A 23,490-nucleotide genomic window follows, 5' to 3' on the forward strand; every position below is an offset into this window, starting at 1 on the left:
TTTGGCTTTTTAAATACAGTGTAGGAACCTCAATTCCCTGCTCAGCAGGCAGTCACATCTCCTCCAGTGTGTCCTTACTTGTACTAAATTGCCTTTTTGCAGTTAGAGTTATGTATGTGCTAAAGCACTGGCACAGACATGTGGGCATACACACACCTCCTGGTTCCAGGGTCGTGTTGACCGTGGTGGTTGTTATGGAGGTTAAAACCAGCTCAAACAAAGGTAGCACTGCCGAGGCTGACAGAGGCAAGGCTGCCTTTGAACAAATCTGTAAACAGCCAGAACCATTTCTACCACACTTCAGGTTAAATGTCAGTCTCTGCATTGGAATAAAAGGGCAGCAAGACCTACCCCATGATAAAGTGAACTACTCACATCTTTTGAGGAGAAGAATTCAGCAGGAGCTCATTTGTCCCTTTGAGATGGCTACAGTGATCTTGTCTGGTAACTGGGCAATAATTTCTAAATGGGCTGTTCACTGGCTCCTGTGCTGGTCCTGTTCATGTGTCCTTTTCCTTGTATTGTGTCAGGAGCTTACCCTGGCTGTTAGCACTGCTTTTTTACCTTTTCATTGCTGTTGTATCGTTATTTGTTTTATTGATTTGCACTGGCACTCTCTGGGTTTGTCCTGGCCAGGGAAGGGTTGCAGTGAGAAGGTGCCAGAGCTGCTGCAGCAGCACCAGCCCACCACACTGGAGCAACTGACTCGGGCTCCAGGTCCTGCTGGGCAGCAAGAGCCAGGCAAAGAGAGGGCTTCCTGAGCCAGCCAAAGAACATGGAAAGCATTCTGCCAGACAATTTCCAGCTCCAAGTCAAACCGAAGTAAAAACCATGAGTGGAATTAAATAATGAACGTGTGATGAATTGCAACAGAAAATGCTTTGCTAGATTTCATGCTGACGACCAGAAGTATTGACTTTTTGTGAATCTGTAGTTTTCAGTGAGAGAATGGCTTTGTTAGGAAATGTTTAACCACTTCTTGCAGCATTCACAAAACAATTTGTATCTGTCCTCTTGGTTTTTCCTACTGAAGTTTGATATGAGTGAAAATTCCCCCAAGTCTCCATGGATAAATAATATTTACAGATAAGAAAAATTTAATTTTCCCCTCTCTCTTTCTCTGATTCTAGCCTTTTTTTTAATTGAGAGAATTCTCTGATGAGTACTAAACATTTATTGAATGAGAACTCTGGTGATTTTATGAATTTTAGCTGAAAGAGCATAAATAATCATATGTATTAATTTAAAAATGGTAAAATTAAATCCTAAAAGGACACTGATTTTTCTCTGTGATTATGGAAGTTCAAGGGTTTTTTTTCTGTTTGAGTACATTTTTTTTAAAGGAAATGTGAAGGAAAATTATTGTCTCTTTTTTTTCCATTCAGAGGTTGGGTTCAATTCTGTATGTATCAGAAACAGAATCACATCTGATGTAAGCTTTGAAATTAAGAGGAAGGGTCAGCAGTTATCAGAAGAACTATTGACACACTATCAGTGTGTCCAGATAGTCATGATATGCTGACAAAAATCCTGTCAGTTGATATGGTGTCAAGAGCCTGCTATAGCAGAGTTAGATAGAAGTTCTTTCAAATCTGCAGAATCATTAGCTTTATTCTAAAGTCTCGCGACAAAGTCCTGACTTCTCTGTCGTCAGCAGAACCTTTGCCATTGATTTGGTAGAGTTGGTGCATTGCCCATTACAGCTTTTGAACAACATGAGACACTGAGTAGCCATTACTCTGATGGTGTAGGCTGACTGATGTAGAGATAGGACCATTCCCTTGAATTCTCCATTGGTACATGAATAACTAAAATTTTCAGTTGGAAATAGCCAGGGCCTGAGTAAATAGTGCATTATTGTTAGTGATTTTGGCAAATGGCTATTAATGAGTAATAATGGACTGAAGGGCTGACCAGGCAGGGAAACAGAAAGGGAGCAGTGAGAAGAGTCATCTCTGGATCTTCAGAAGTGCTGGGCTGTGCAATATTTAAGCTGTGGCAAGGTCCATCCTGCTCCTGCTTTCTGGGAACTTCCTGTATTTTTTAGTCGCTAAATATTGTGTGTCCCATTTGCAGTTCTCATAACAACTGCGGATAGTCTTTCTCTCTAAACATGTCTGTTCACTGGGTTTTCTTCTGCATATAAATGCATTCTCTGGTCATTTTGAAGGATGTGTCTGCTACACTGTTTCATTAAACTGCCGCGTTATCAGGTAATTGTTTAAACATAATGCCATAGCACTATCAAAAGGAAAGGTGAACTAATGGCATTTGCAAATGTCAGGGATTATCTTAACACTTTTATTATAGTTTATAAAAAGTAGGTTCAGGGCATTCCATGGCAATTATTTCCACAGAAATTGGTTATTTAAATAAATTGCTAATTATCTGGATATGACAGTATTGAAAACCCTGCTAATGAGTTATTTGATAAGTGTAGCTTATGGTGGCCACCTACAGGTGGCAGAAAGAAAGAACGAGCAGAGTAATTGCAGTTGGAAGGAATGTGATGCAAATGGTTTGTGTGTAACCAGCAAGTTTCCCTGGACTGTTTGCAAATGCAGATTATGTAAAGTACTTTGATTGCCAGTATTAGGCAGCATATACACTATGCAGAAAATGTCTTAACAAAGAATTATGTTTTCTGGGTTTTTTTTCCTGATCTCCAAACTTTCTTACCTGCTTACTTCCCAAAGCATTGGATTGATATCTACGATGCCTGAACTTTTCCAGACCATTTTCCTTGTATATTGCTTTTCATCCACATTTGTTATTTGTTTTCATTGAGTTCTATTTTCATTAGCATAATTAATTTTAACAGTCTGGGACATAACCATGTCAGTTTTCTTCCAAGAAGATATCTACAGAGGGAGGAAAGGTGATGTTGCTTAGATTTGGGGGCTTACATTTTTTCGAAGCACAGACTTTAGCAGTGACTTACTAGTAAAAATTATGTATCAGCTGCTTCTTTGTAATATTCAGGCTCAGTGGTTTAAATCTCAAATTTATAATATAATATAATTCAAGTTAAAAAATAATTGCACTTGAAAATGCACAGAGTGGGGAGAATTGACCCAAATTCATTTTTATTCCATCTAGTATCCATAGAAACAAATATTTGGTTTGGGTTGATATACTATCCAAAGTGTTTGCTTTCCTTTAAAATATTTTTCTCTTGTTCTTAGAGAGTTTGATAAAGACCGCTGAGACTGTTTCAAGATTCAGTCTCAGTAGTACCAGTCTGAGTTTACTCTGTTGGCTGTCAAATTGGTCCAATATAATGCAAGTGAGAGTGTACCCCAGTATTCAAGATGTCTGAGATTATTTTTCTCCCGTTGGTGGATCACTGGGATCAGGAGATCTGAATTGTTTCTGCAAGGAATTCCCAAAGGTACTGGGTTGCTTGAAACTTAACACCAGGCTGCTTGAAGAAAATTTGGTTCTCAAGCCTCAATCTAGTGAATATGTTTGGTGTTTGACAGGATCAAGTCCTCTCAGGACTCCTAGTACTTATGAAGTCATAATAAAACATGTGTCTTCTGGCATTGGCAAAGGGTGTTTTACTTCCTAAGGAAAAACAAACAAATAAGCAGGTATATTATCTTTCATCAGTTTGTCATCAGCCTGCTATCCTCAGTGGACAATAGCAAATCTGCCTACCTGTGCTGATGAGGGAGAGAGATTTGCTTGATATATGTTCTGCTTCTCCCTCATGTTGTGTTTTCACTATTGGATTTCCTTCACTGATAGTCTGAAAAGACTCACTTTTAATAAATAAAATAATAGAGAAAGCCAAAGCTCTTTGTTTTAAGGTAAGAAAAAGGTCAGGGACTTCCTTAAAATTATTTCATTGTTTATGTCTTTCCATAATAGCAAATATTTGTTCCATAATTATTGAGACCTGAAAGAGTAGCTTTCAACATAGAGTAGCATGTCATCTCCATTAGGTATTTTTCTGTCTTTCATTTTTATATCTCACTCGCCTGCCTGAGGTCTTGATAAATGGACTTTGTTTATTAAATCTCATTATTTTACAGCAAGGTAAATGATAGCCACATCTAGCATCTGGTAGCAGCTGTAGCACTTCTATCAGGAGAGTACCATATCAGCAGTTTCCTCAGCTACGGGTGCTTAACTAGTGGAATTACAGATCCCAACGTGTCAAAGTATGTGGTAGATGCTTATCTTTTAGTATGTGAGCTGTCTTTCAAATGCATGCTGGATTTGGATCTCAGCTTCTTAAATACCATTGGATTTATCAGAAAATGTTCTGCAAATTCCCACTACTACTTACAGATCTTTTAAAAGTTGGCATTAAATCTCCTTTATTTCAACCTTTTTAAAAACTCCTTCTCCACAAATCTTTATAATGGAATTTATTAGCTTCCTATGTACTTGTACGAAAATGCAGGAAAATAGAGATTGTTAGTCAAACTGAGTGTTCATTTCCTTTTTTTTTTTTTTGCCTTCTTTTTTAATAGCTTGGCATGACTATTGTTTCTATTGTTTGCATTGTTTTTTTTCTTTAATCTGGTAGGTTGTTTCGCCATTTCATTAGGCAGTAGGATCTCTATCACAAGCAAATCACATTGTATTCCAGCCCAGCAGCCTTTGTTACAGAGGGGGAAGCTTCTGAACTGTTGATGAAAAAATGTAAGGGAGAATGGCTTCAGCTTATGTTGTGCTTGTTCCATATGAGTAGACTAATTAAAAAAATGCTGAGATAAATGGTGAGACCTTAGTGATCCCTCTGATTGTCATTACATCCATTTATTTACTCTCATCAGAAGCACTTCTGAAATGTTTTTAAATTCATTTGGGTGAATTATAAATGAATGGAATACTTTTGCAATCATACCAATTTATCACTAATTTACTAATCACCAAAGTAAGTAATAACTCATATTATGAATATCAAATTCAGCTAGTACTAAGAAGTACCTATGTTCCATAATAAATTCTAAGTCTCATTGCTAATTCTGTTAGACTTCATTGAATTACATGCTTGATTTCTTTGAGCTGGATGAAAGCCTTTCTGATTACCTATTGTGCTGAAACCTTAAAGAAACTGTCATTTGGTCCTTTCCTGAACTGACCACTATACAGAAACAGTCATTTAAGTGAGAAGGGGGCTAATTATATTCTGGAAATATTTTCTTGTAGAACTCTTTGCTACAAAATATCTTTAAGGCCAAGGGTCTACGAGCCTTTAAAACCCATTGAAAGCAAACTCTTAGAAGTATATAAACCTTCATGCCTCAAAGCATATTGGGAAGAAATTTCCCCGTAGCCATGTGATTTCAGAGTTACCAGTGTCTGTATTCATTCACCTTTCTAAAAAACAGCTACCTCATCACACTCAGATTCTGGAGCTGTGTTAGCCTGAAAGCAATGTAGCAAGTCTGATGGTTACTTCTAGCTTCCATTTCAAAAACTGAATATTTGAAGAATTTCCTGAACTACTGTTTTTTATGAGATTGCTTTCAGTGGTTTTGGCTGTGTAGTGTGTGTTTTGGTCTGTACACTTTCCAAAAGACTTTATTTGTAAATCTGTCAGAGCAAGCAGCATGGTTTCCATTTTTTCTTTCCTCAAGCATATCTCTAAGACTGGACCATTAATTATGTCATAATATTTGCTCTTTGGACACTTAGCAGTCATATTCTTTTAAAGAATTGTTCCATTCCTTTCAAACACATTACAATCCATCTAGCCCAAACAATGGGAAATAATCCCTAGTGTCCTAGGGAAAGTTTCTGCTCAGCTCCAGATCATTTCTCTGATCTGTTCTGTTGGGATCTTAGATTCTTTAAAGCAGTTTTGGTGAGATTTCACATTTTTATCTGTCAGACTCTAGTTTTCCTGAAAACATATGAATAGTGCATGTTGGGTTAGGCTGTCCCTTTCATGTGCATGAAGTTTAGTTGCTGTTACCTCATGTAGTACTGATGAGGGAAGAAAACTGCCTGACAGCTGCAGCCATACAGGTCCTGTGGGAGTGATGTGTCCTCTCTTACACTATTGTTGCCCTGCTATGGCATCAAGTTATCCTAAAGCTTCTCTAAATTAAGTAGAAATTTTAATAATGTGCGAGTTATCTACAGAAACCCCAACTAGCCTAAAAAATAATTGGAAGTGTCATCTATCTATGCTGTCCATCATTTAATGAACAGCATCTGTAGGAATATTTTTAATACTTGCATACCATCAGTAGAATGTAGTCAAAACAGATGCATTGCAGACACAGTGTATTAAGAGTTTAATCATAATCCTCTAAATATAGCAGGGAGTTGTCTGACTCAACCTCTGTGTACCATTTGAAATATGAGCTCCAGTTTTGGCGATACTGCCATAAATTAATATACTTCATTCTTTTGAGAATTTGACTATCATATTAATTGTTAGAGGGGGCTTACTTAAAGAATTTTCTTAATCTACAGACATGCAGAAGGGGAAACAAAATACTAAATGTCAAGTGCAGTGAAATGGCACTTTTCAACAATTTTTAGTTGAACATAAATAATTGAGATGTTTGCTCTTAGTTGGACAGTATTTAGGTTCAAAAAATTAACCTGATTCTTTATGTAGAAACATAAATCTCTTTATCTACAGTGTACTGTATGGTAAGGTATTGCTTTCTGTTCCAGACATTGCTAGTCTTTGTTTTGAGCAACAGCCAAAATGGTCAAGCTAACTTTGCATTGTTTATCCAAATGTTTTTGCCATTTTCTGTATTCCAGCCGGATGCATAAATTGCTGTACAAGTGTTGATACCGCTTGCAACCCGCTTGGTGTCAGTTTATAAATTAATATATCCTCTGCACCTCAGAGTTAGATGTTAGTTGCTGATGTTGCTGTACCATGAGGGATGTGCAAGTTCCATCAGGGCAGGCTGGGGTGTTGCTGACCCTGTGTCTGGCTTTCTGCAGGAAATGCTATCCGGCCCATCGCCCTCCGCGCGGTGTCCGCCATCGCCCGCGCTCTCCCGGGATTTCCCATCTTGGCAACTGGAGGCATCGATTCTGCTGAGACTGGGCTTCAGTTTCTGCACAGTGGGGCTTCTGTCTTACAGGTACCGCTTCTTTCTTTAAAATGGTAATGTTCAAGTAACTGTGATAAGATCATCATGTGTCTTCCTTCCAAACATTTAGATAGTGTGGAGTTTCTACCACTGAAAATAATTTGCATGTTTTTCACTTCATGCTGCTTGCTAAGAGACATTCATTTCACATGGAAGTGGAGGAGGAGTTGCCAGAAGAAAACTTTGGGTGTTCCAATACCAATCTGGGAAAAGGCTAACCATAAGTTTGTTAGTACTTATTTCACCTCTGGTTTAAGTGATTTAAAATTTAAACATCTCTCTCCCTTGTCTTACAAACAGAGTTGACACAGAGTTTAGCTTGACCTGTCTGTTCTTCCTGTATTCTCAGTTTTCTTTTCTGCAAAGAGCCTTCTCAAGGTGAGAGGGCTTCCAAAGAGCACTACGCTGGTCTCGCAGGGAGCCAGTTTAAAATAACTTTTGTTTATGCAATCATCTGTGTCCCTTAGGGATGTTCATTGGAACAGGAGGTTCATGCACCCACTGCATGAAGTGCTGTCCTTGCCCTGGAGTGAGGTGTCAGCTGCATTCATCAGTCAGGCTGTTTGCATTGCCTGAGGGTTGGTTTGAGCTGCTGGCCACACTGGCATGGTTGGTTAGTCCCTGTCATGGAAGGAAGCCTTGGTGGCCTCATATTACAGGCACCAGGAAATTGGCTGAAAAATCAGCCCCTTGCCTCTCTGCCAGGCATGTCAGGGCACCATTGCAGCATACATGTTAGACTGGCTGAGGAGCAGGTGGTCTTTATGTGACATTGTTCCATTGTATACTGTTACATTCTGGTAGATGTTCATCCCCTTTATCTGTGGGTCCCACCATAGACAACAGCAGCTGTGGATCCTGTGAATATCGGCTTTGTGTCACTCCATGGGATGACTAGAGTGGTTTCATTCCCACAATTCACTTTGACATTGAAATTAGATTCAGTGTGACCATCCTTTTTACACAGCTACAGTGACTGCTGTGATTAGTCATTTGTTTGCTGTTTCACAAAAAAAAAAAAAAAAAGCCAGCTCAATATTTTGGTTTGGTTGGTTTTTTTAGTGCACATCAAAGTTAGCATGTCTGGGAGCTGAAGCAGAAGGCTGTTCCTTTTTTATAGACTTGATATGTTCCTTGGATTTATTAATACCATTTCCTTTTTTTTCAGTTGTATTTAAGTGATGCAAAATTTTCTTTTTCATGGGCAGATAAGAGATTGGCCTTTTGTCTGAGAGCTTCTTCCATATAAATATTAAGTAATGGTGCAAATTGCAGAGCAGCATTTGTCTACAAAAAACCCCTAGGATTGGCAAGGGTTGTTTTTAGTGCTCTAGATGCATTTCATTTGTTATTGCTAATAGAGCTGCACTTTCAATGGCTCTGTCTGCAGCAATGTTACATGATCTGAACTACACAGAATGAAATGATTTTCTGTTCTATGGCTGCTGTATCTGTTTCTGGATGACTAAAAATCAAGGAGTTTAATGTCCCTTTTGCACTTCCATTTTATATAGATTGTGTAGCTGTTTTGGTTCTTTTTCTTTTCTTTTCCTGTTGGTTTGTCCCAGTGGTAATGGGAAATTCTGAAATATAATTTCATGCAGACATCCCAGTCAGTGCTCGACAGAAAGACTATTTGATTTACAAGACATTAATTATTGTTTTCTTTGTAGTAGTAATCAAATTCTCTGAAACTGGCTTCCACAAATGACTTGGATCTATACAGATCTTTTGCCCTGTACAGAACAATTTCTCTTTTCAATAAATTTTTCTCAGAGATGCTGAAAAAACTCTTATTTTGTCCTTAGGTTTTACCAGTTTAACTTAAGTCATCTCTAGAACTGATTTTAAACTCCTCTAAATCAAAAATATCCTCAATTTGAGTGATTTATTTCTGCTTCACTAAAGTAGGGTAGTAGTTTAATCTCAGATAACTAGATTCTAAAGTGGCTGTGTAGGTAAGGATCTGAACTAGTTCAATTGCATCCATTTTAAAATAAGCCTTTAGTAAGTGTCATGCTAGATTGTGAATACAGGCCATAAATTCTTACCTCACGATGGGAAGGACAGATGGAAAGGAGAAGGAAATGAGTAATCTCTATAGAAAGTCGTTAAAGAAATGCACTTCCTGGGACTAGACTGCAAAGTATTTTCTTCTCAGATGAGATACATTGTAATGGAAAAAGCCTCATCTTCACAGGTTGTCTTTGGACCCTAATTAGGATTATGAGGATCATTTCCATTGTTTTCCTTCTAAACAAGGTCATAAAAATAGCCAGCTAATGTTCTTTTCCCTGAATCCCAATCTCACACATGTCCTTGGTATCAAATGCCCAACTTGCTCCTTCAGCAGCCACAACCTCTGTTGCCTACAGCTTTGATATTCACTTCTGCTTTCTCAGTACTGACATACAGAGTGAGTACAGAATTTGTAGATAACATCAAATAAAGTGATCTACTGCATGGTTGAGTATTTAGGATTCACTGCATAGCAAGTCCCTGAGTTAAGCAGGTAGAAGGTGGGACTGTACTGGGGGAATTCTGTATGTGTGTGATAGCCTTATCTAAAGAATCTGCTTTAGATACTGTTGGAGGTGGTTCTGAAGAGACACTCAGACTGACACACTACTGCACATTTTGTGAGCTGACTTCACATTTCCAAAGCCACAAGGATGCCTTGTGACTGATGCAGAGGCAGGAAGCAAGCAGCCTGGGCTTTGGCAGTGATGGAGCAGCCTCTGTGCTCATCTGTGCCAAAACTGGGCTGTGTCCCTGCTCTCAGCACCCTGTTAGCCAGCAGTGCTTGGGAAGGGTAGGGGCTGCCAGAGCATCCAGCATTGCACATGGTGCAGAGGAGCTCAGGCTGTACTGATGTATCCATGGAGCACAGCCTGAGAGCCAGGGACAGCAGCACTTGCTTGGCCACTGGCCTTCCCTTCCTTGTGTCCCAACAGGTCCTGTGTCTTCTCTGCCATGGCAGCAGGACATTCATGGCCTAGGATAATAAGGAGGCTTTGTGTGAATTGGTTTAATTGCAATGTAGCATATCTGTTAGAGGATAGGTTTATGAATAATAAATGTTCTTCCATTAAAAGCAAGATCAGGTTTTTCTCTTCAGATATTTCACCTACAATCAGTTCTCCATTGTTTTTTCCAATTGCTTTTGTTTTTAAAACATGGGGATTTATTTTCCATTTGCAAAATCATCGTACACAGGAATGCATGTCAGGAGTCAGGTGGTAACCCATATTTTGCTGTATACCATAACCACCTCAAGTGGTATTAAGCAGGTATATTAGGAAATGGTGTGGGGAGGGAGTTTCAGTAATCAAATTGTGTTTTATCCCCTCCTTTAGAAGATGGAGGACAACATCTTACTATTCACAAAAAGGTTTGGGTGTAAGGAATTTTGCAGCAGGTATGAAAAACAAACTAGGTTATTGTGGTCAGTATTAGCTGGGCTGAAGATTTTAGACAGCAGTTCAACAGAGCATTCTTCCATTTTATGAACTTCAGAAACACTTGCAAAAAGACCCCACTTGGGCTTTAATTTCTCCTTAAAGATGCTGAAACATTTCAGTCATTCCTCAGCTGATTCCATAGAACCATAGGTTTTTAACATCCTGAATCTACCAACCTCTTTTCAGTACAGGCATGAAAGTTTAAAAAAAAAAAAAACAAAAAACAACAATTTTAATATGGAGATAATCCTGCACTCATTGTATACCAGGAGCTCCAGAAATGTCTAGAAAGCACCTTTCTGTGATACGTGTCATTATTACAATTTTCCAGTGAGCCTGAGGTTTTTCATTTGTAATTTAAGTAAGCTTTTTTTAAATCCCCAATTTATCAAAATTAGATGTATATCCAAAATTTTTGCAGGTTTTGCAAAAACATTTGTGATTTACCATGTTACACTGATGGTTTGTTAGATTTTTTGCAAGGTTTTGAAAGAGACATACATTTTTTAAAGTCATCTTGCTGCAGGAAATTAAAATGGGAAACAATTATAGAAAATTCTAGGGGAAAGAGAAAATGCATTATGGAAAAAGCAATAAAAGCATAAAAATATTAAAGTAAAAATCACTTCACAGTAGCCTGTATGATTCAATTGTAGATCAATATTCTGTAGTTAATGCATTAGCAGTAGAGCATTAATTTGCAATTACAGCAGGTGATCTGATCCTCTGTGTTCTGTCCATTGACATAAATGACCTTTTGTTGAAAGAGATTCTGTAGTCATTATTTCTAGCAGATGTAACTAAAAAAAAGAGGTAGAACAAAGGGGTGCTTTCTAAAGTATACTTGCTTCATGGTAGAACCTTTCAGCATTATATTCTGGTTTGGAATACTTTGTTCACCTGGAATATTGGTCATTTTCATGTAATGAATATGGATTCCTTTTCAAAGAAATGTCTTTTCTCCCAAAGTATGGAGGTCACACATGTCCTCTGTTGCAGACATGGATGTCTGTAAGCAATGATTTAAAACCCACCCATGGAATGCTGCTTCTCAGTGGGACAGCCTGTGGCTTTGCCCTGAGCCCTTTTTCGGATCCACCTTCATCCTCCCTCATCCCCCGCTTGTCCTGGCTGGGATGCAGTGCCTGGCAGGGCTGTTCCTGTGGGTGCTGTGCCCTTGTCCTCACCGTGTTGTGTCCAGCCCACGTGTACCTGCTGCCTCCAGGCCTTGCCCTGTGCCCCTCCTCATCTCTCAGGCAGGGGAGGAAGGTGGGAGTGTGGCCCCACCACAGGCAGAGCTGCCCTGAGCTGGATCTGCCCTGTGCCCTTCCCTCCTGCCCAGCACCACCTGTGGGTGGGATCTCGGGGATCTGAGGAAGAACAAGACCATTCTGGAAATGGGCCAGCCCATGACAGGAAAGCATTAGCCATGAGTTTTGCCTCTGTAAGATAAACTCTCCCTCCAACATGAACCACAGTGGTTTTTGTGAGACTGCTTGTGGATTTTTAATATTTTCAGCAAGCCTTCTTGTTGGTACCTCTTTGGAACAAAAGTCGCAAGGGATTCAGGACAATTTGATTATTATTTTTTCTTCAGCAGCCTTTTCACTGAAGCATTTAGCTAAGAGATTTTTATAGCAGCAGGATGGCCCTTTGTATGTGAATAAACAGGCTTTTCCATCACAAAATCATGGGACTTGATCTATGAGACAGTATTTTTATTGTATTTGTGCAAATGTGAAACCCTGTAAGGAACTCCATAATTTTTTTAAGGCTGCAGAACTGCAAAGTAGAGATCTGGTTCTCCTTGCACTTCATTACTCTTCTTTTCAGTCCGTGTCAGTGTCTGTTGAAGTCAGTGAAGACTCTGATACTTTAGTTAAGTGAGGATTAGATCAGGCCAAAAAATTCTCTGCCTGGAATTACTATTCGTGCCATTTAATGCAGAGTGAAGAGCTAAAAGACATTCAAATCATGGGAGTGCAAAGCAGGGGAGTGAGGGAGCTGGCCCTGTGTTTTGAAATTCCAGGTTAAGTTTCTACTGATAATCATTGGGGAAAAAATACTTTGTATTGCAATGAATAGCCATGATTTTGAATGCAGACAAAGAGTCCTTTGTCTCAGTCCTGCATGAGGAGAATGAAGTCGGTGGATTGCTGCAAGTCTCAGGCAGCCACAAAGTGCCATCGGTGTGGCAGAGCAAGGCTGTGCTTCCCCTGCCTGGACTTCCAAAGAGCCCACCCTTCCTCTGCCCCTGCCTGTCCTTCCCCCAGCACACGGAGGGAGCACAGGCTGCAGGCTTTGCTCTGTGCCAGGCAGAGAGTGCTCCAAGGGCTGCTAAGCCCAGGAACAGGCACACTTGGGCAGCAGCTGGACACTGGTGAGGTTTCTGACACAGGCTGTGGCCTTAGGGGTAGAAGAACAAAACCTTTCTGTAGAAAGCTGTCCATGAAACAGAGAAGTTGAGGTGCTAGACCTAATTCTTCTCTCATGATTAAAATTGATGAGGGAAGAATAGGTTGCTGAATGTAGTATCAGGCTACCAAAATGATATGAGACAAGATTCAAGGGAGGGTACTTTAGACCCACCAAGATTTTTAAGAAAAAAAAATGCCACTTAAGGCAAAACCACTTTTCAGATGTAAGTCCTTTGATTGAGATAAGTGTAGTCTCCTGTAGAAAGAGCAGTATTTAGACTGTATTTCCAAAGAAACTTGATAGGTATTTGTACATCCATTTGAGTATCTTCTATCAGATTTGAGCTTTTTGTGGCCATTTTCACTGAAATTCGCCAGAATGGAGAGTGTATTACTCTAACAAATTTTGAGAAACAGAAAAGGCAGAGGAGAGAGAGTAGCTGCATTCCTTCACTGTAAGCACAAGCACACTATGAGCTCACCTTTATTAGACCTCTGAGAACCCGCATGGGACAGCACTGTGTCAGCCACAGGAAAGGCTTTAATTGGCAGTCACACCTTATTAGACGTCAGAGAACCCAACCAGGAGACACAGAGCTGCTGGAAGCCAGATATCATTAGCTCCACTGCTCACAGAGCCACGCGCTGAGAAAAGTCTTCAATGGATGCAGCACTGAATGGAGTGGCCCTTCTCTGCAGAGATGAAATTTGCAGTACATGCAGAAACAAAAGAGGGAACAAAGTGCTGTTTGAACATGTAGACATAAAATCCTAAGGAAAATGAATGTGAAAGAGAGAAAAGAGTTGGGACAGACATACCCAAGCATTCACTTCTGAAAACATTTCATTATTTTCTGGTTTTTCTCTAGCCCAGTGCTAATTACAGAAATTCAACTTGTTCTCAACTCTCTGTCTTTGCTAATAAAACAAAAAGTAATTAGTGGACTGCTACACTTGCTCCTTTACAGATGATTGGGAGAGAAATTGCTAATTGATAATGAGAATCTTCTCTGAGAATTTCTTTTAAAGGAAATCAGAATTTGTCAAACAAAACCAATCTATAAAGTTTTTTTCTTTTAGTAGTAAACCATCAAATAGTTTTAGTAGTAAACCATCAAATTAGAACAGGTTTTCATTACTGATTCCTACGTATTGTTTTGCCACTTTTTATGAAAAGTTGCAATATTCAAATCAGCACATTGTAAAGTTACAGACTAAATTCAACACTAATAATGCCTTTTATTTTGTACGGTTTTGCATTAGTTCTACATTTGGAGCTGCTATGGGGAATTATCTATTAGCTTTCCTTTATTTCTGCTCATTTCACCAGCTAGGAAATGAAGTCTGCATAGATAGGATTGTTATTTCATAAATTTGTAAGAATGAGTTAAAGCTCATTCTGTAACAATTGCTATTTGTCATTCTCGTAATGAATTCTCATGCAAAGCAGTTTCAACTATCACTGTATGGTAGTAATTATTTACTAACAATTAGGTCCCAATTGAGCATCAGTTAAATGCTGTCCTACAGCAGTGTCTCCCAGCCTCTGCAGGGGATTTTTCTCCTGGGGACAGTGAGCCTGCTCCCCTTTCCTGCCCTGCCTGGCTGTCTACCCTGCTTCTCTGGGTCTGGCAGCACAGGGGCTTTCAGAATTGAGGGGATGGGAATAATAATTGCTTTGGCAATATGTTTTTCTCCATCTCTCCCAAGGATCCACAATATTCCTTGTCCTTTGAAAGCCCAGTATTGCTGCACCTGTTTTTAATGTGGATTCACACTACTGATGTGGACTCGTGCTGCTGCTCTCTTGCATGAGCAGGCACAGAGCTGTTCTCCATGTGGATAAAGCACGTGGTGTGAATTGACACCGAGTGAGTTTTGTTTAGAGTTTACAAAGTAAGTGCAACATGGAGATGGCTCTTCACAAGAGGCTTGGTAATTGTTGATTAACCAAATTATAGGCAAGTTGTTTTACTCAGCTCAGGTTGCTTTCAGACATAAAGCTAGATCTGTTGTAGATTGAGTTCCTTTGAGTACATGTGGAGATGACTGGAAATTGAATCTGAAACTGTACCCATCTCCTTGTTGGATATTGAAAATAAATACAAGGCAAGATAAGCACAGTGGAAAATGCTGTTTCTTTATTCCTTTCTGCCATCTCAGTAATTACTTAGGAAAATTCCTGTGGGGTTGTTTTTTTGGGGGTGATTTTTTTTAATGTTATATGTGTTGTAACTGCAGGGGACTTGTTTTCCAAAAAGGGAGAACACAAAACATTCAGTATTGCAAAGCTCTGTCATCAGAGAAGTTCTTGGAAACACTGTCAGTCATACAAAGAAAACACGTTATAGAAATTTTCCTTTGTATATCATAGCAGCTTTGTTGATCTTTCAGGCAGAGGCTGTACCTGGCAGTGAAAGGAAGAAAGGGGAAGCAAGCAGTGGAAGAGGTTGTGCTCAGGGAAGGCGTGGTCCTGGAGCCCACCCTGGCACTGCTGTGCAGCTCAGCTGGGGCTTGGTGCTGGGCTCGCTGCAGTTTGGTCACTGATCTTTCGCTTTTCTCAGTGGTAGAAAAATGGGTTTTCTGCCCCGAAAGGAGGTAGCGATAATTTTTTTGTTGTTACAGCACAAGCCCCCTGACACAGCTTGATCTGACTGATGCGGGGTTCTTTTATCCAAGCAATTAGAACTAAAGAAACAGGGATCGCATTGTTTTTCTAAACTGTCATTTTAGAAGCTGGCAGTACACTTAAGAAAGGGCTTAACTTCCTTCAATATCATCAGTTATGTTGCTGCTTTTCTTGCTGATATTTATTATTTGGATGGAGATAGGTAAAACAATCCCTAAGGAAATGTGGAAGTGGGTTTTTATCTCTGACACGAAAGATTCACAGGGTCAGGACTATTTTGTTCACATGAATCTCACTCTTCAGTGGACACAGCAGCTGCTGCACAAATTCGTACAGGCAAGCTGATAGAGGATGAAAGTAATTTTAGCTGAAATATAATGTGAGAGTACTAGAGGGGAAGACTCACAAGGATGAGGGGTTAATCATTGCAGGACTGAATTGAGGTTCCAAGATAGAAAAATTGCTTTTCTGTTTGATTTTGAGAGGTCTGCAGCTTTCAAAATTCTGGTCACAGGAGGATGTTCCTCAGTAGATGGTTCTCATTAGAATTTGTTGAAAATTTATTTGAGGGAACTGTTTTTCATTGACAAATTTCATTTAATCAGAATAGGTCTTAAGTTCCTGCTGCGTCTGATTCGGTGTCCTGGGATGAACACTGAAGGTCTACCCTGAATCTGTTAGGCATTAATGAGACTGACTATTGTCAGTGATGAGGAAATAGTTATTCTATCATAGGGAAGTTTAAGCATGGAAAACTTTTCCAGTTTAGACTGATAATCAAAATTCTAAAAACGTGCAAAATTAACACATTTAAAGACAAAAATATTATTTGGGTGAATCAAATCTGTTTCAATCTTTTTGCAACATATTTTGGTTTTGACCTTTTCATTCCAATTAACTTGGATTGCAAAACAGACATTTTCAAGTTAAATCTAGCCATTGCATTCCATGTTGTCAAACAGCACATATTGGTAATTCCGAAACTCTTTCCCACATGATTTTCTGAACAGCATTCTTTTCTGGAAAGCGTGCTTTCCTAGCACTATGCTCATCTCTGACAAATACACCTTTACAAAAATGGGATAACAGGCCAACTTAGTTCTAGAGATGATGGTGTTCGTGTTGGCTTGCTCTCACAAGACAAAAATTTAAAAACACTGCAAAACTGCTGTGTAATACTTGATTACATTTAACGTTAAACTACCAGATCTGAGTAACTTAATTGGTACCTGCTATAGAAATTTCTTTGGAGTTGAAGGTTATGGCTTGTGGAAATGGGTCAAACAAATCTACATCTACCTGACACAACTGGTAATGTTGCCCCAGTAGCTGCAGAACCTCTGGGAGAGCTGAAGGATTTCATTTTCCAGAACAGCACTTATAAGACAGAGGTGAGACTTTTGGGTGTTAATAAATGAAATATGATGTGATATTCAGCATGTATTCAAAGATAGTTGTGGAACCTCTATATGTGATTGGACTGTTTACACAGGGGAGTTAGTTCATCTGCTTCCAAAGCTATCATTCATTTTGTAGATCTGCAGTACAATGATACAATTTGCTATACATGGCTGATTATGAAGCTGTTTCCCAGACTCCTCAATGCTCAAGGCATGTGGAATCATATTTGTTTTCTTAGGAAAGATGATCATGATCAGCACTTTTATCAGTGTGTGTGCCCACCTACTGCATAAAGGTTCACTTTGTAGTTCCAAGAACTGACAGAATGCTTTAGTGAGATAAGGAAATATAACCATTCCTCTAGGGGTGGTTGACAGGGAAAAAACCCACAGTTACCTCAGGGAGCCTTCTAAAAATTCTTGATTTATTCTGCATTTCCCCTCTCAAAGACATGGGATATGAAATTGCATCGTTCAGGGTCCCTTGATAAGTACCACTTCCCACTCCCAAACACCCAGTTTAGCTATTTAGATCAGAGATACATTAATTGGCATTGGAGAACTTAAGGGGAGGGAAAATAGGTTTGAGTAGGCTAGGAATTAATGCATTGGATAACATTCCTAAAGGATCCCTTATAGTGCTCTTATCTCCTGCCTTGCTCTCATCTGATAAGTGCCTAATGGATTCTCAACTTTTTTCTCCTCCTTCATTGTTGGCCACTCATGACTGCCCAGGGTTGCTGGAGTGCAGTACATGAACAAGATCTGTCTTGCAGCCCCAAAAATCAGGTACTTTGAGGTCTCTCTGCCAGGAAGAGTAGCCATCCCTTTGGTGCTGGGGAAGCTCCTCTGTAGGCCTGTGTCAGGAGGCTGCTGTGGCTTCAGCACACAGAGCTTCCTGCTGCCCAGCTGCTGCATCCATATTTCCATATCTGCAGTCCCTGCCTCGATGCTCCCAAAGTGCCAGCTCAGCTCTGCTTGACACCACGTCAGCATTATGTTGTCCTGGTGGAGAGAGGATCCAAGCTGTTGCAGGAAATACAGTGTTTATCCCATAAGCTTGTCTTGCATGGGCTGGAGACTTTCTTCTCCTTTTAAGTAATTTTGAGCTCCGTTATTTACTTACATTAGCCTGTACTTTGGATTAGAATGACGACTTATCTCAAGATTGTCTGATTAAATTTCTTGAGGTGTAACAAAATATCTGAAATACTTCACTGACTTACTGAGACCCACATGGCGTAGGACTATCCAGTCCTTTTTTTGTTTTTTAATATAGATTTCTTAAGCCTTTGTGAATGGTTGCCTGCTTTTCAGAGCCTGGAGTTATTAGCATCTTGGAATCTTTCTTCTGTGTGTTATCCCTCAAAGTGCCACTAGTAAGCCCTCCGCTTATAAGGACTTTATGTCTAGGACTAAGTAAAAAAGATCAGGTGGGCTTTTTTCCCCATAATTCAGACAATTCATAGATGTAATATTTCAGTCCTTCAAACTGCTTTGTGAAAGCTGTACTAGACTATGAAACAAAATAGTAGTTAATTAGCTCATGTATCTTAGTTCAATCATGTTTTAAAAAGGCTATCAGCTATCATCCAATTCAGTTTTGCGTCAATCCAGTTTCTGAAGACTTGTTAAGTAACATCCCATCTGCTAACCTCTATCTCTAGAGTCATTTAAGCAGCTAATGTTAGTGAATCAAATCATTCCATCTGTACTATATCAATATTTTGGAAGCGTTTTCACAAATTTGTACTTTAAAACAAAGAGTCTTGAGGTTTTTTCCCAAGATTGTACCACATTGTCTGATAAACCACTTCCCCTAATGTTCTTAATCCTGCAACCCTCTAGCAGAAGCAATAATTAGATAGAAAGGATAATTTAGGCTAGGCATTTAATGTTCTGGTAAGTCGGGATTCAATGAGACATGAGGAGGAGGAGCCATTGTTACAGAGGCAGCCTTTCCATACACATCGGTGTCCTGAAGGTTGTGCACACAGAAATGCCTCTCAGAGGAGATTGTATTTGTCTGCATGCTCTCACATTGCAGCTCTTACCACGTTATTATGAGCACTGTGTCAGACAACCTGTGCAGTGTCTGCTGCTTTCTGCTTTGGAGATCTGGGCACAGATCTCCAAATTATTTTACAGGGGCTAGTAAATGCCCATTTTTGTTTCCATGGGCAAGAGCTATGCTGGTCCATACAGATTGCATGGACCAGAAAGATCTCCCTTTAGTCAAGTCAATTTTTGCTAGTTGCCTTTGAGAATAAATCCTTAATTGTGTCTATGCCTCACCCAGATTATCATAATGCTCTTGCCCTCTACGATAAAATTAGCCTTCTTAATGTTGGCAATTCATATAGATACACAGGTAGGCACAAATAAAGTCCTTCCTGAACCATCTTGCATTCATTCACAGTTCCAGGTTTTTTTCACAAGAATCCTAATCAATAGAGCCTAATCAAGAAAGCAGTAGCTTCAACTATACATTAAATAACAGCTCAGGCATTCATAAATGTTTCTCCAACAAGAAGGTGAATTTATGTATTCAATACTTATCAGGAAGAATTTTTAATTGGAAAAAAAAGCTTCAACAGAAAGATGATAAATGCTAAATTTGAGACTATAATATTGAAAAAATAGTAAACCTTTAGTTTACCATTTGAGTATACCAGTAAAAATATTTCAAAGAGAGTCAACCAAATTAATGGCAAAGCACAATTGTTAATGCATTGTAAACCCTCTCACAGGTATCTCAGAGGAATAATAGTTGTTTATCCCTTTGCTGTGGTCAGAATATTAGAAATTGTGAAGTCAAAGGCCAGTTTCTTAATCTAATGGCATTTCGAGAGCTATTTTATTTACAAAACCTGTACAGTTTAGAACCAAAGCTGAAATTAGTCTCCATCTTCTGGTGAAGCAAGATGGCATTCTGCTAAATGCTAGAATTTCATCATTTGAAGGGGAAAAAAGGCAAAAAGAAAAGCAGCCAGTGAGACCTACAAATATAAAAGCATTTGAGATCTCAGAAGGAGTTTAAATCAATGCACTGCCACAGTTACAGCACAGATGAAAGAGCCTGCTGTCTCAATTGCCAGGAAACTACTTAGAAACTCTCACTTTGATTTCTTTTTTTTGGTAGTCCGTTACATTACCACTAAATGCAATATACGGAGACATCACTGCTTTGATGTTGTACAGCTACAACAAATGGAAACTAATATGGTAGAACAGTAAAGCTGTGTGATTTGCATTTATATATACAAATATATACCCATCAATCTTCTTACTTCTAGACCATGTATCACTGCCACCCATCTGCCTCCTTACTGATACTTCTGTTTTCATAAAAGTGACAATTATTTTACACCCATATCCTGAAGAGAGATACATATATTTCAGAGGGGTGTAAAAATTAAAATTTTCTCCAAGCTATTGACTCCTAGAACAAATTCCTCACTTGCAAAGTCTTCTAAGAGTGCTTTGAAACAATTTCAAATTGGAGCACCACAGGATTTTTGTTCACATGGGTCTTGTCACACAAGAATACTTACTCTCTTCTTGCAAAACAGCACATTATTGAGCAGTCTAGATTCTCTGACCTGCTCCAGTCTTTTGAGGTGATCTAGCAGTATATGAGATTACACACAATACCTCTTGTTGGGTGAAAGTAGTGTGGAGAAAAACTGACACAAGCATGTCTAGATCTGCATCTCCTCTGTGGCCTCTGCTGAAATCCCAGCTATATTGATGCAATGGAAATAATGCAGGTAGGGACTAAAGGCTCATTTTTGGCACTATCTTCCCCATCATCACCTGTCCAGCTGGGATTTTGCCATATAATAATGAGTTTATGTAAAAACTGAAGGTTGCAGGGTAGGAGAGACTGCACAGCCTGAAGAGGACTTCACTGTTTCCTCTTATAGTGTTACAGAAAAATATTTCTCCTCTACAAGATCTCCCAAAGGGAAGATGCAATGAAGGAGAATTGCTTTACTGGTTGAACTGGCTGGAAATGCCTCAGGCACTCTGTCCAAATTCTGCATGGATGGCATAGGTCTTTCATGCAGTCCCTCAGGGTATGCTAAAGTTTGGACAGGAACTACTTCCATTTTTGTAGAGAATGAAACAGAAATGAAAGTCTGGGTATTTTTCCCATTGCTTCTAGAAACATTGGCTATGAACAAAACTGAAAGGTCTTACACAGACAGAGCTCTCAATAAACAGTGCAGGGGATTTGCCTCTGTAAACACTTCCGAAATTGGCATCTCTTTATTGTGTAATGATTCTGCTACAGCAAAGCCGTTTACAATGTTTTGTGACTGATGTAGAAGTACTTGTCACCAGCAGTGAACTTTTCTTCAAAATATATGAGTTAAACATTTCAGATTCATGTGAATGTTCAATAAAAATCTTGTAACCCATAAAAATTATTTTTGCACAATAATAATAATCTCCTTACAATTTACTCCAGTTCCTCAAGTAAGAGTTGTAATGTGTCTAGATCCCACGACAAAGTTTAACTAACTTTTTATGTTTATTTAGTAATGGAGCAGACTGGTCATTTCTTATGAAAAACATCAACAGGGATCATTGTGTGCCTCTCCCATCATTGTATTTTGCAGAACAGTTTTACTTAGAGCCTTAACCTGTGATTCATTTCACATCCCCGTTCCCCAATGAGATAATTTGGCTGTTTACCAGCAGCAAAGCAGGTATTGTGTGTTTTAGTATCTCAGACATGTCTGAATAAATTAGAATTGTAATTTACAGTTGCTTACAGAAACTTATGCTGAGCAGTTTTAGATTTCACAACACTGAGATCACAATATAATTGACCATACATTGCATGTTGGCCTAGGTGTCTCTTTTAGGATATAAGGGGCAATCATTGGACTCTGGATCTGGGAGAAAAGGAAGGAGATGCCACATTAAAAATTAAATTGTAGCAGTTCTACTACTGGGACAGAGCCAGGCAATGTAGTAAAACCAAGCTTGTGCAAACTTATTTCCCTGCATATTAGTGCAATATGAATACTACATGTTACCTTCCTAAACAGGAAAAATGTAGCACCTTTCTCTTCTAGTCCAACACAAGCAAGACAGCAGGACAGCACTTGTCAGCAGTGGAGCTGACAGCTTTGTTGTGACCTGGGCTTCGCTCTGTCCCGTAGGATGTTCCACAGGGCCAGTCTCTCATCTTCCTCTGAAGATACTTTCTACCTAAATGTTTCAGGTGAAAGGCTGGGTCAGTGAACAGCTGAATGTTAATTCACTCATTAAACAGATCCACTTGGATTATTTAGGATTAAGGGATATTAAGCAGGTGCCATCCCTGCTGTGCAAAGTCCCAGCAGTGCTGCTTGCCAGAAGCGGGGCTGACAAACCGCACGAGCAGCGGTCCAGGCGCGCTCTGCTTCCTGCACTCATCCGTGAGAGGCTTGTGTTGGCCACGGGATACAGACCACTGCTCTGGCACAGCACAGCACGGGGGTGTTCTCGCTTGGAAAGTCTCACTGCTGTTCAGGTTTTTGCTTCAGGGTCTAAAGGGAGCCACATTCCGCTGTGCTTGGTGGGTACCAGCCTGATGCTGAGGAGAGGGTCTGGGCAGGCAGAGCTGGCTGCAGTTCCTGCAGTTCGAGGCAGGGACAGCAGCCCTTACACAGCACTTCTCACCTTTATCTCCCCCTCAGGTGGTTTAATAAGACATTAAATGAGAGGTGGTAGCAACCATTTTGGGTACAGCAATATCTGGAGTGCAGCAGAGGGGGCTCAGGCTCAGCGCTGAGCTGTGCAAGGGAAGGCAGTGCCTGTTCCCAGTGAAGCAGCTGGAGCAGAGCAGGGCGTTAATGAGCTGTGGAGGGGCTGCTTCAGTTCTCCTGTGATTTTTCCGGATGCCTGAGTTTGAGTCTCACCTGGTCTATTGCCACTTCTCTTGTGCTGAAGAGAGGACACAGTGTCATTTAAACTGGTGATTCAGAGGCAGCCAGGTATGATGCTAAAAACCTCTCTCTGTGGTGTAGGAATTGTCATGGCTGATGGGTCATGGCGACCTTTTATCCTGACTTTGTTCACCACCTTTTAAAATGCAGCAAAGGTTTCTATATTGACTGATGGAAGATACTGTAAACCTAAAATACAAATCTCACCATTTGATTTGTGCAACATAAGCTCAGAATTTTGGAATTTGCCAAATACATGGCAAAACTGTTGCAGTTGGTTTTGTATGTGTTACTGTTTGAAGCTCTCTGTTCTAGGAAAGGCCCATAAACATAAGCACTTGCTTTTAGCCCATTGAAATTAGTGAAAGGCACATCTTTTGCTAATTATCCACACCAATGGGCACCACAGTCATAAGGTTTCTACTGAAGAGGATGATTGTTTGAGACCGCTTCTTTGTTCATGGAAAGGCTTTTCCATGTCATGTAGCATTTTTCTTTAGTGCAGACATTTACATTTTTCTTAAAAGTTGAATTTTGCCTGGAGTTCTGGAACTTTCTTGGC

The 23,490-nt window shown here is 39.7% G+C and overlaps 1 protein-coding gene across 4 annotated transcripts in view; it reads left to right on the plus strand.

The window, feature by feature from the left end:
- DPYD (dihydropyrimidine dehydrogenase) overlaps positions 1–23,490 on the plus strand; it is a 344,443-nt gene that overhangs the window by 272,990 nt on the left and 47,963 nt on the right. For all 4 annotated transcript variants that reach the window (XM_064428159.1, XM_064428158.1, XM_064428160.1 and 1 more), the window contains one exon: positions 6,928–7,070. In XM_064428159.1, the coding sequence (XP_064284229.1) occupies positions 6,928–7,070 (143 nt within the window). The remainder of the gene's footprint in view (positions 1–6,927; positions 7,071–23,490) is intronic.

Source organism: Passer domesticus, chromosome 7, assembly GCF_036417665.1.
Source record: "Passer domesticus isolate bPasDom1 chromosome 7, bPasDom1.hap1, whole genome shotgun sequence".
NCBI classification, from domain to species: domain Eukaryota; kingdom Metazoa; phylum Chordata; class Aves; order Passeriformes; family Passeridae; genus Passer; species Passer domesticus.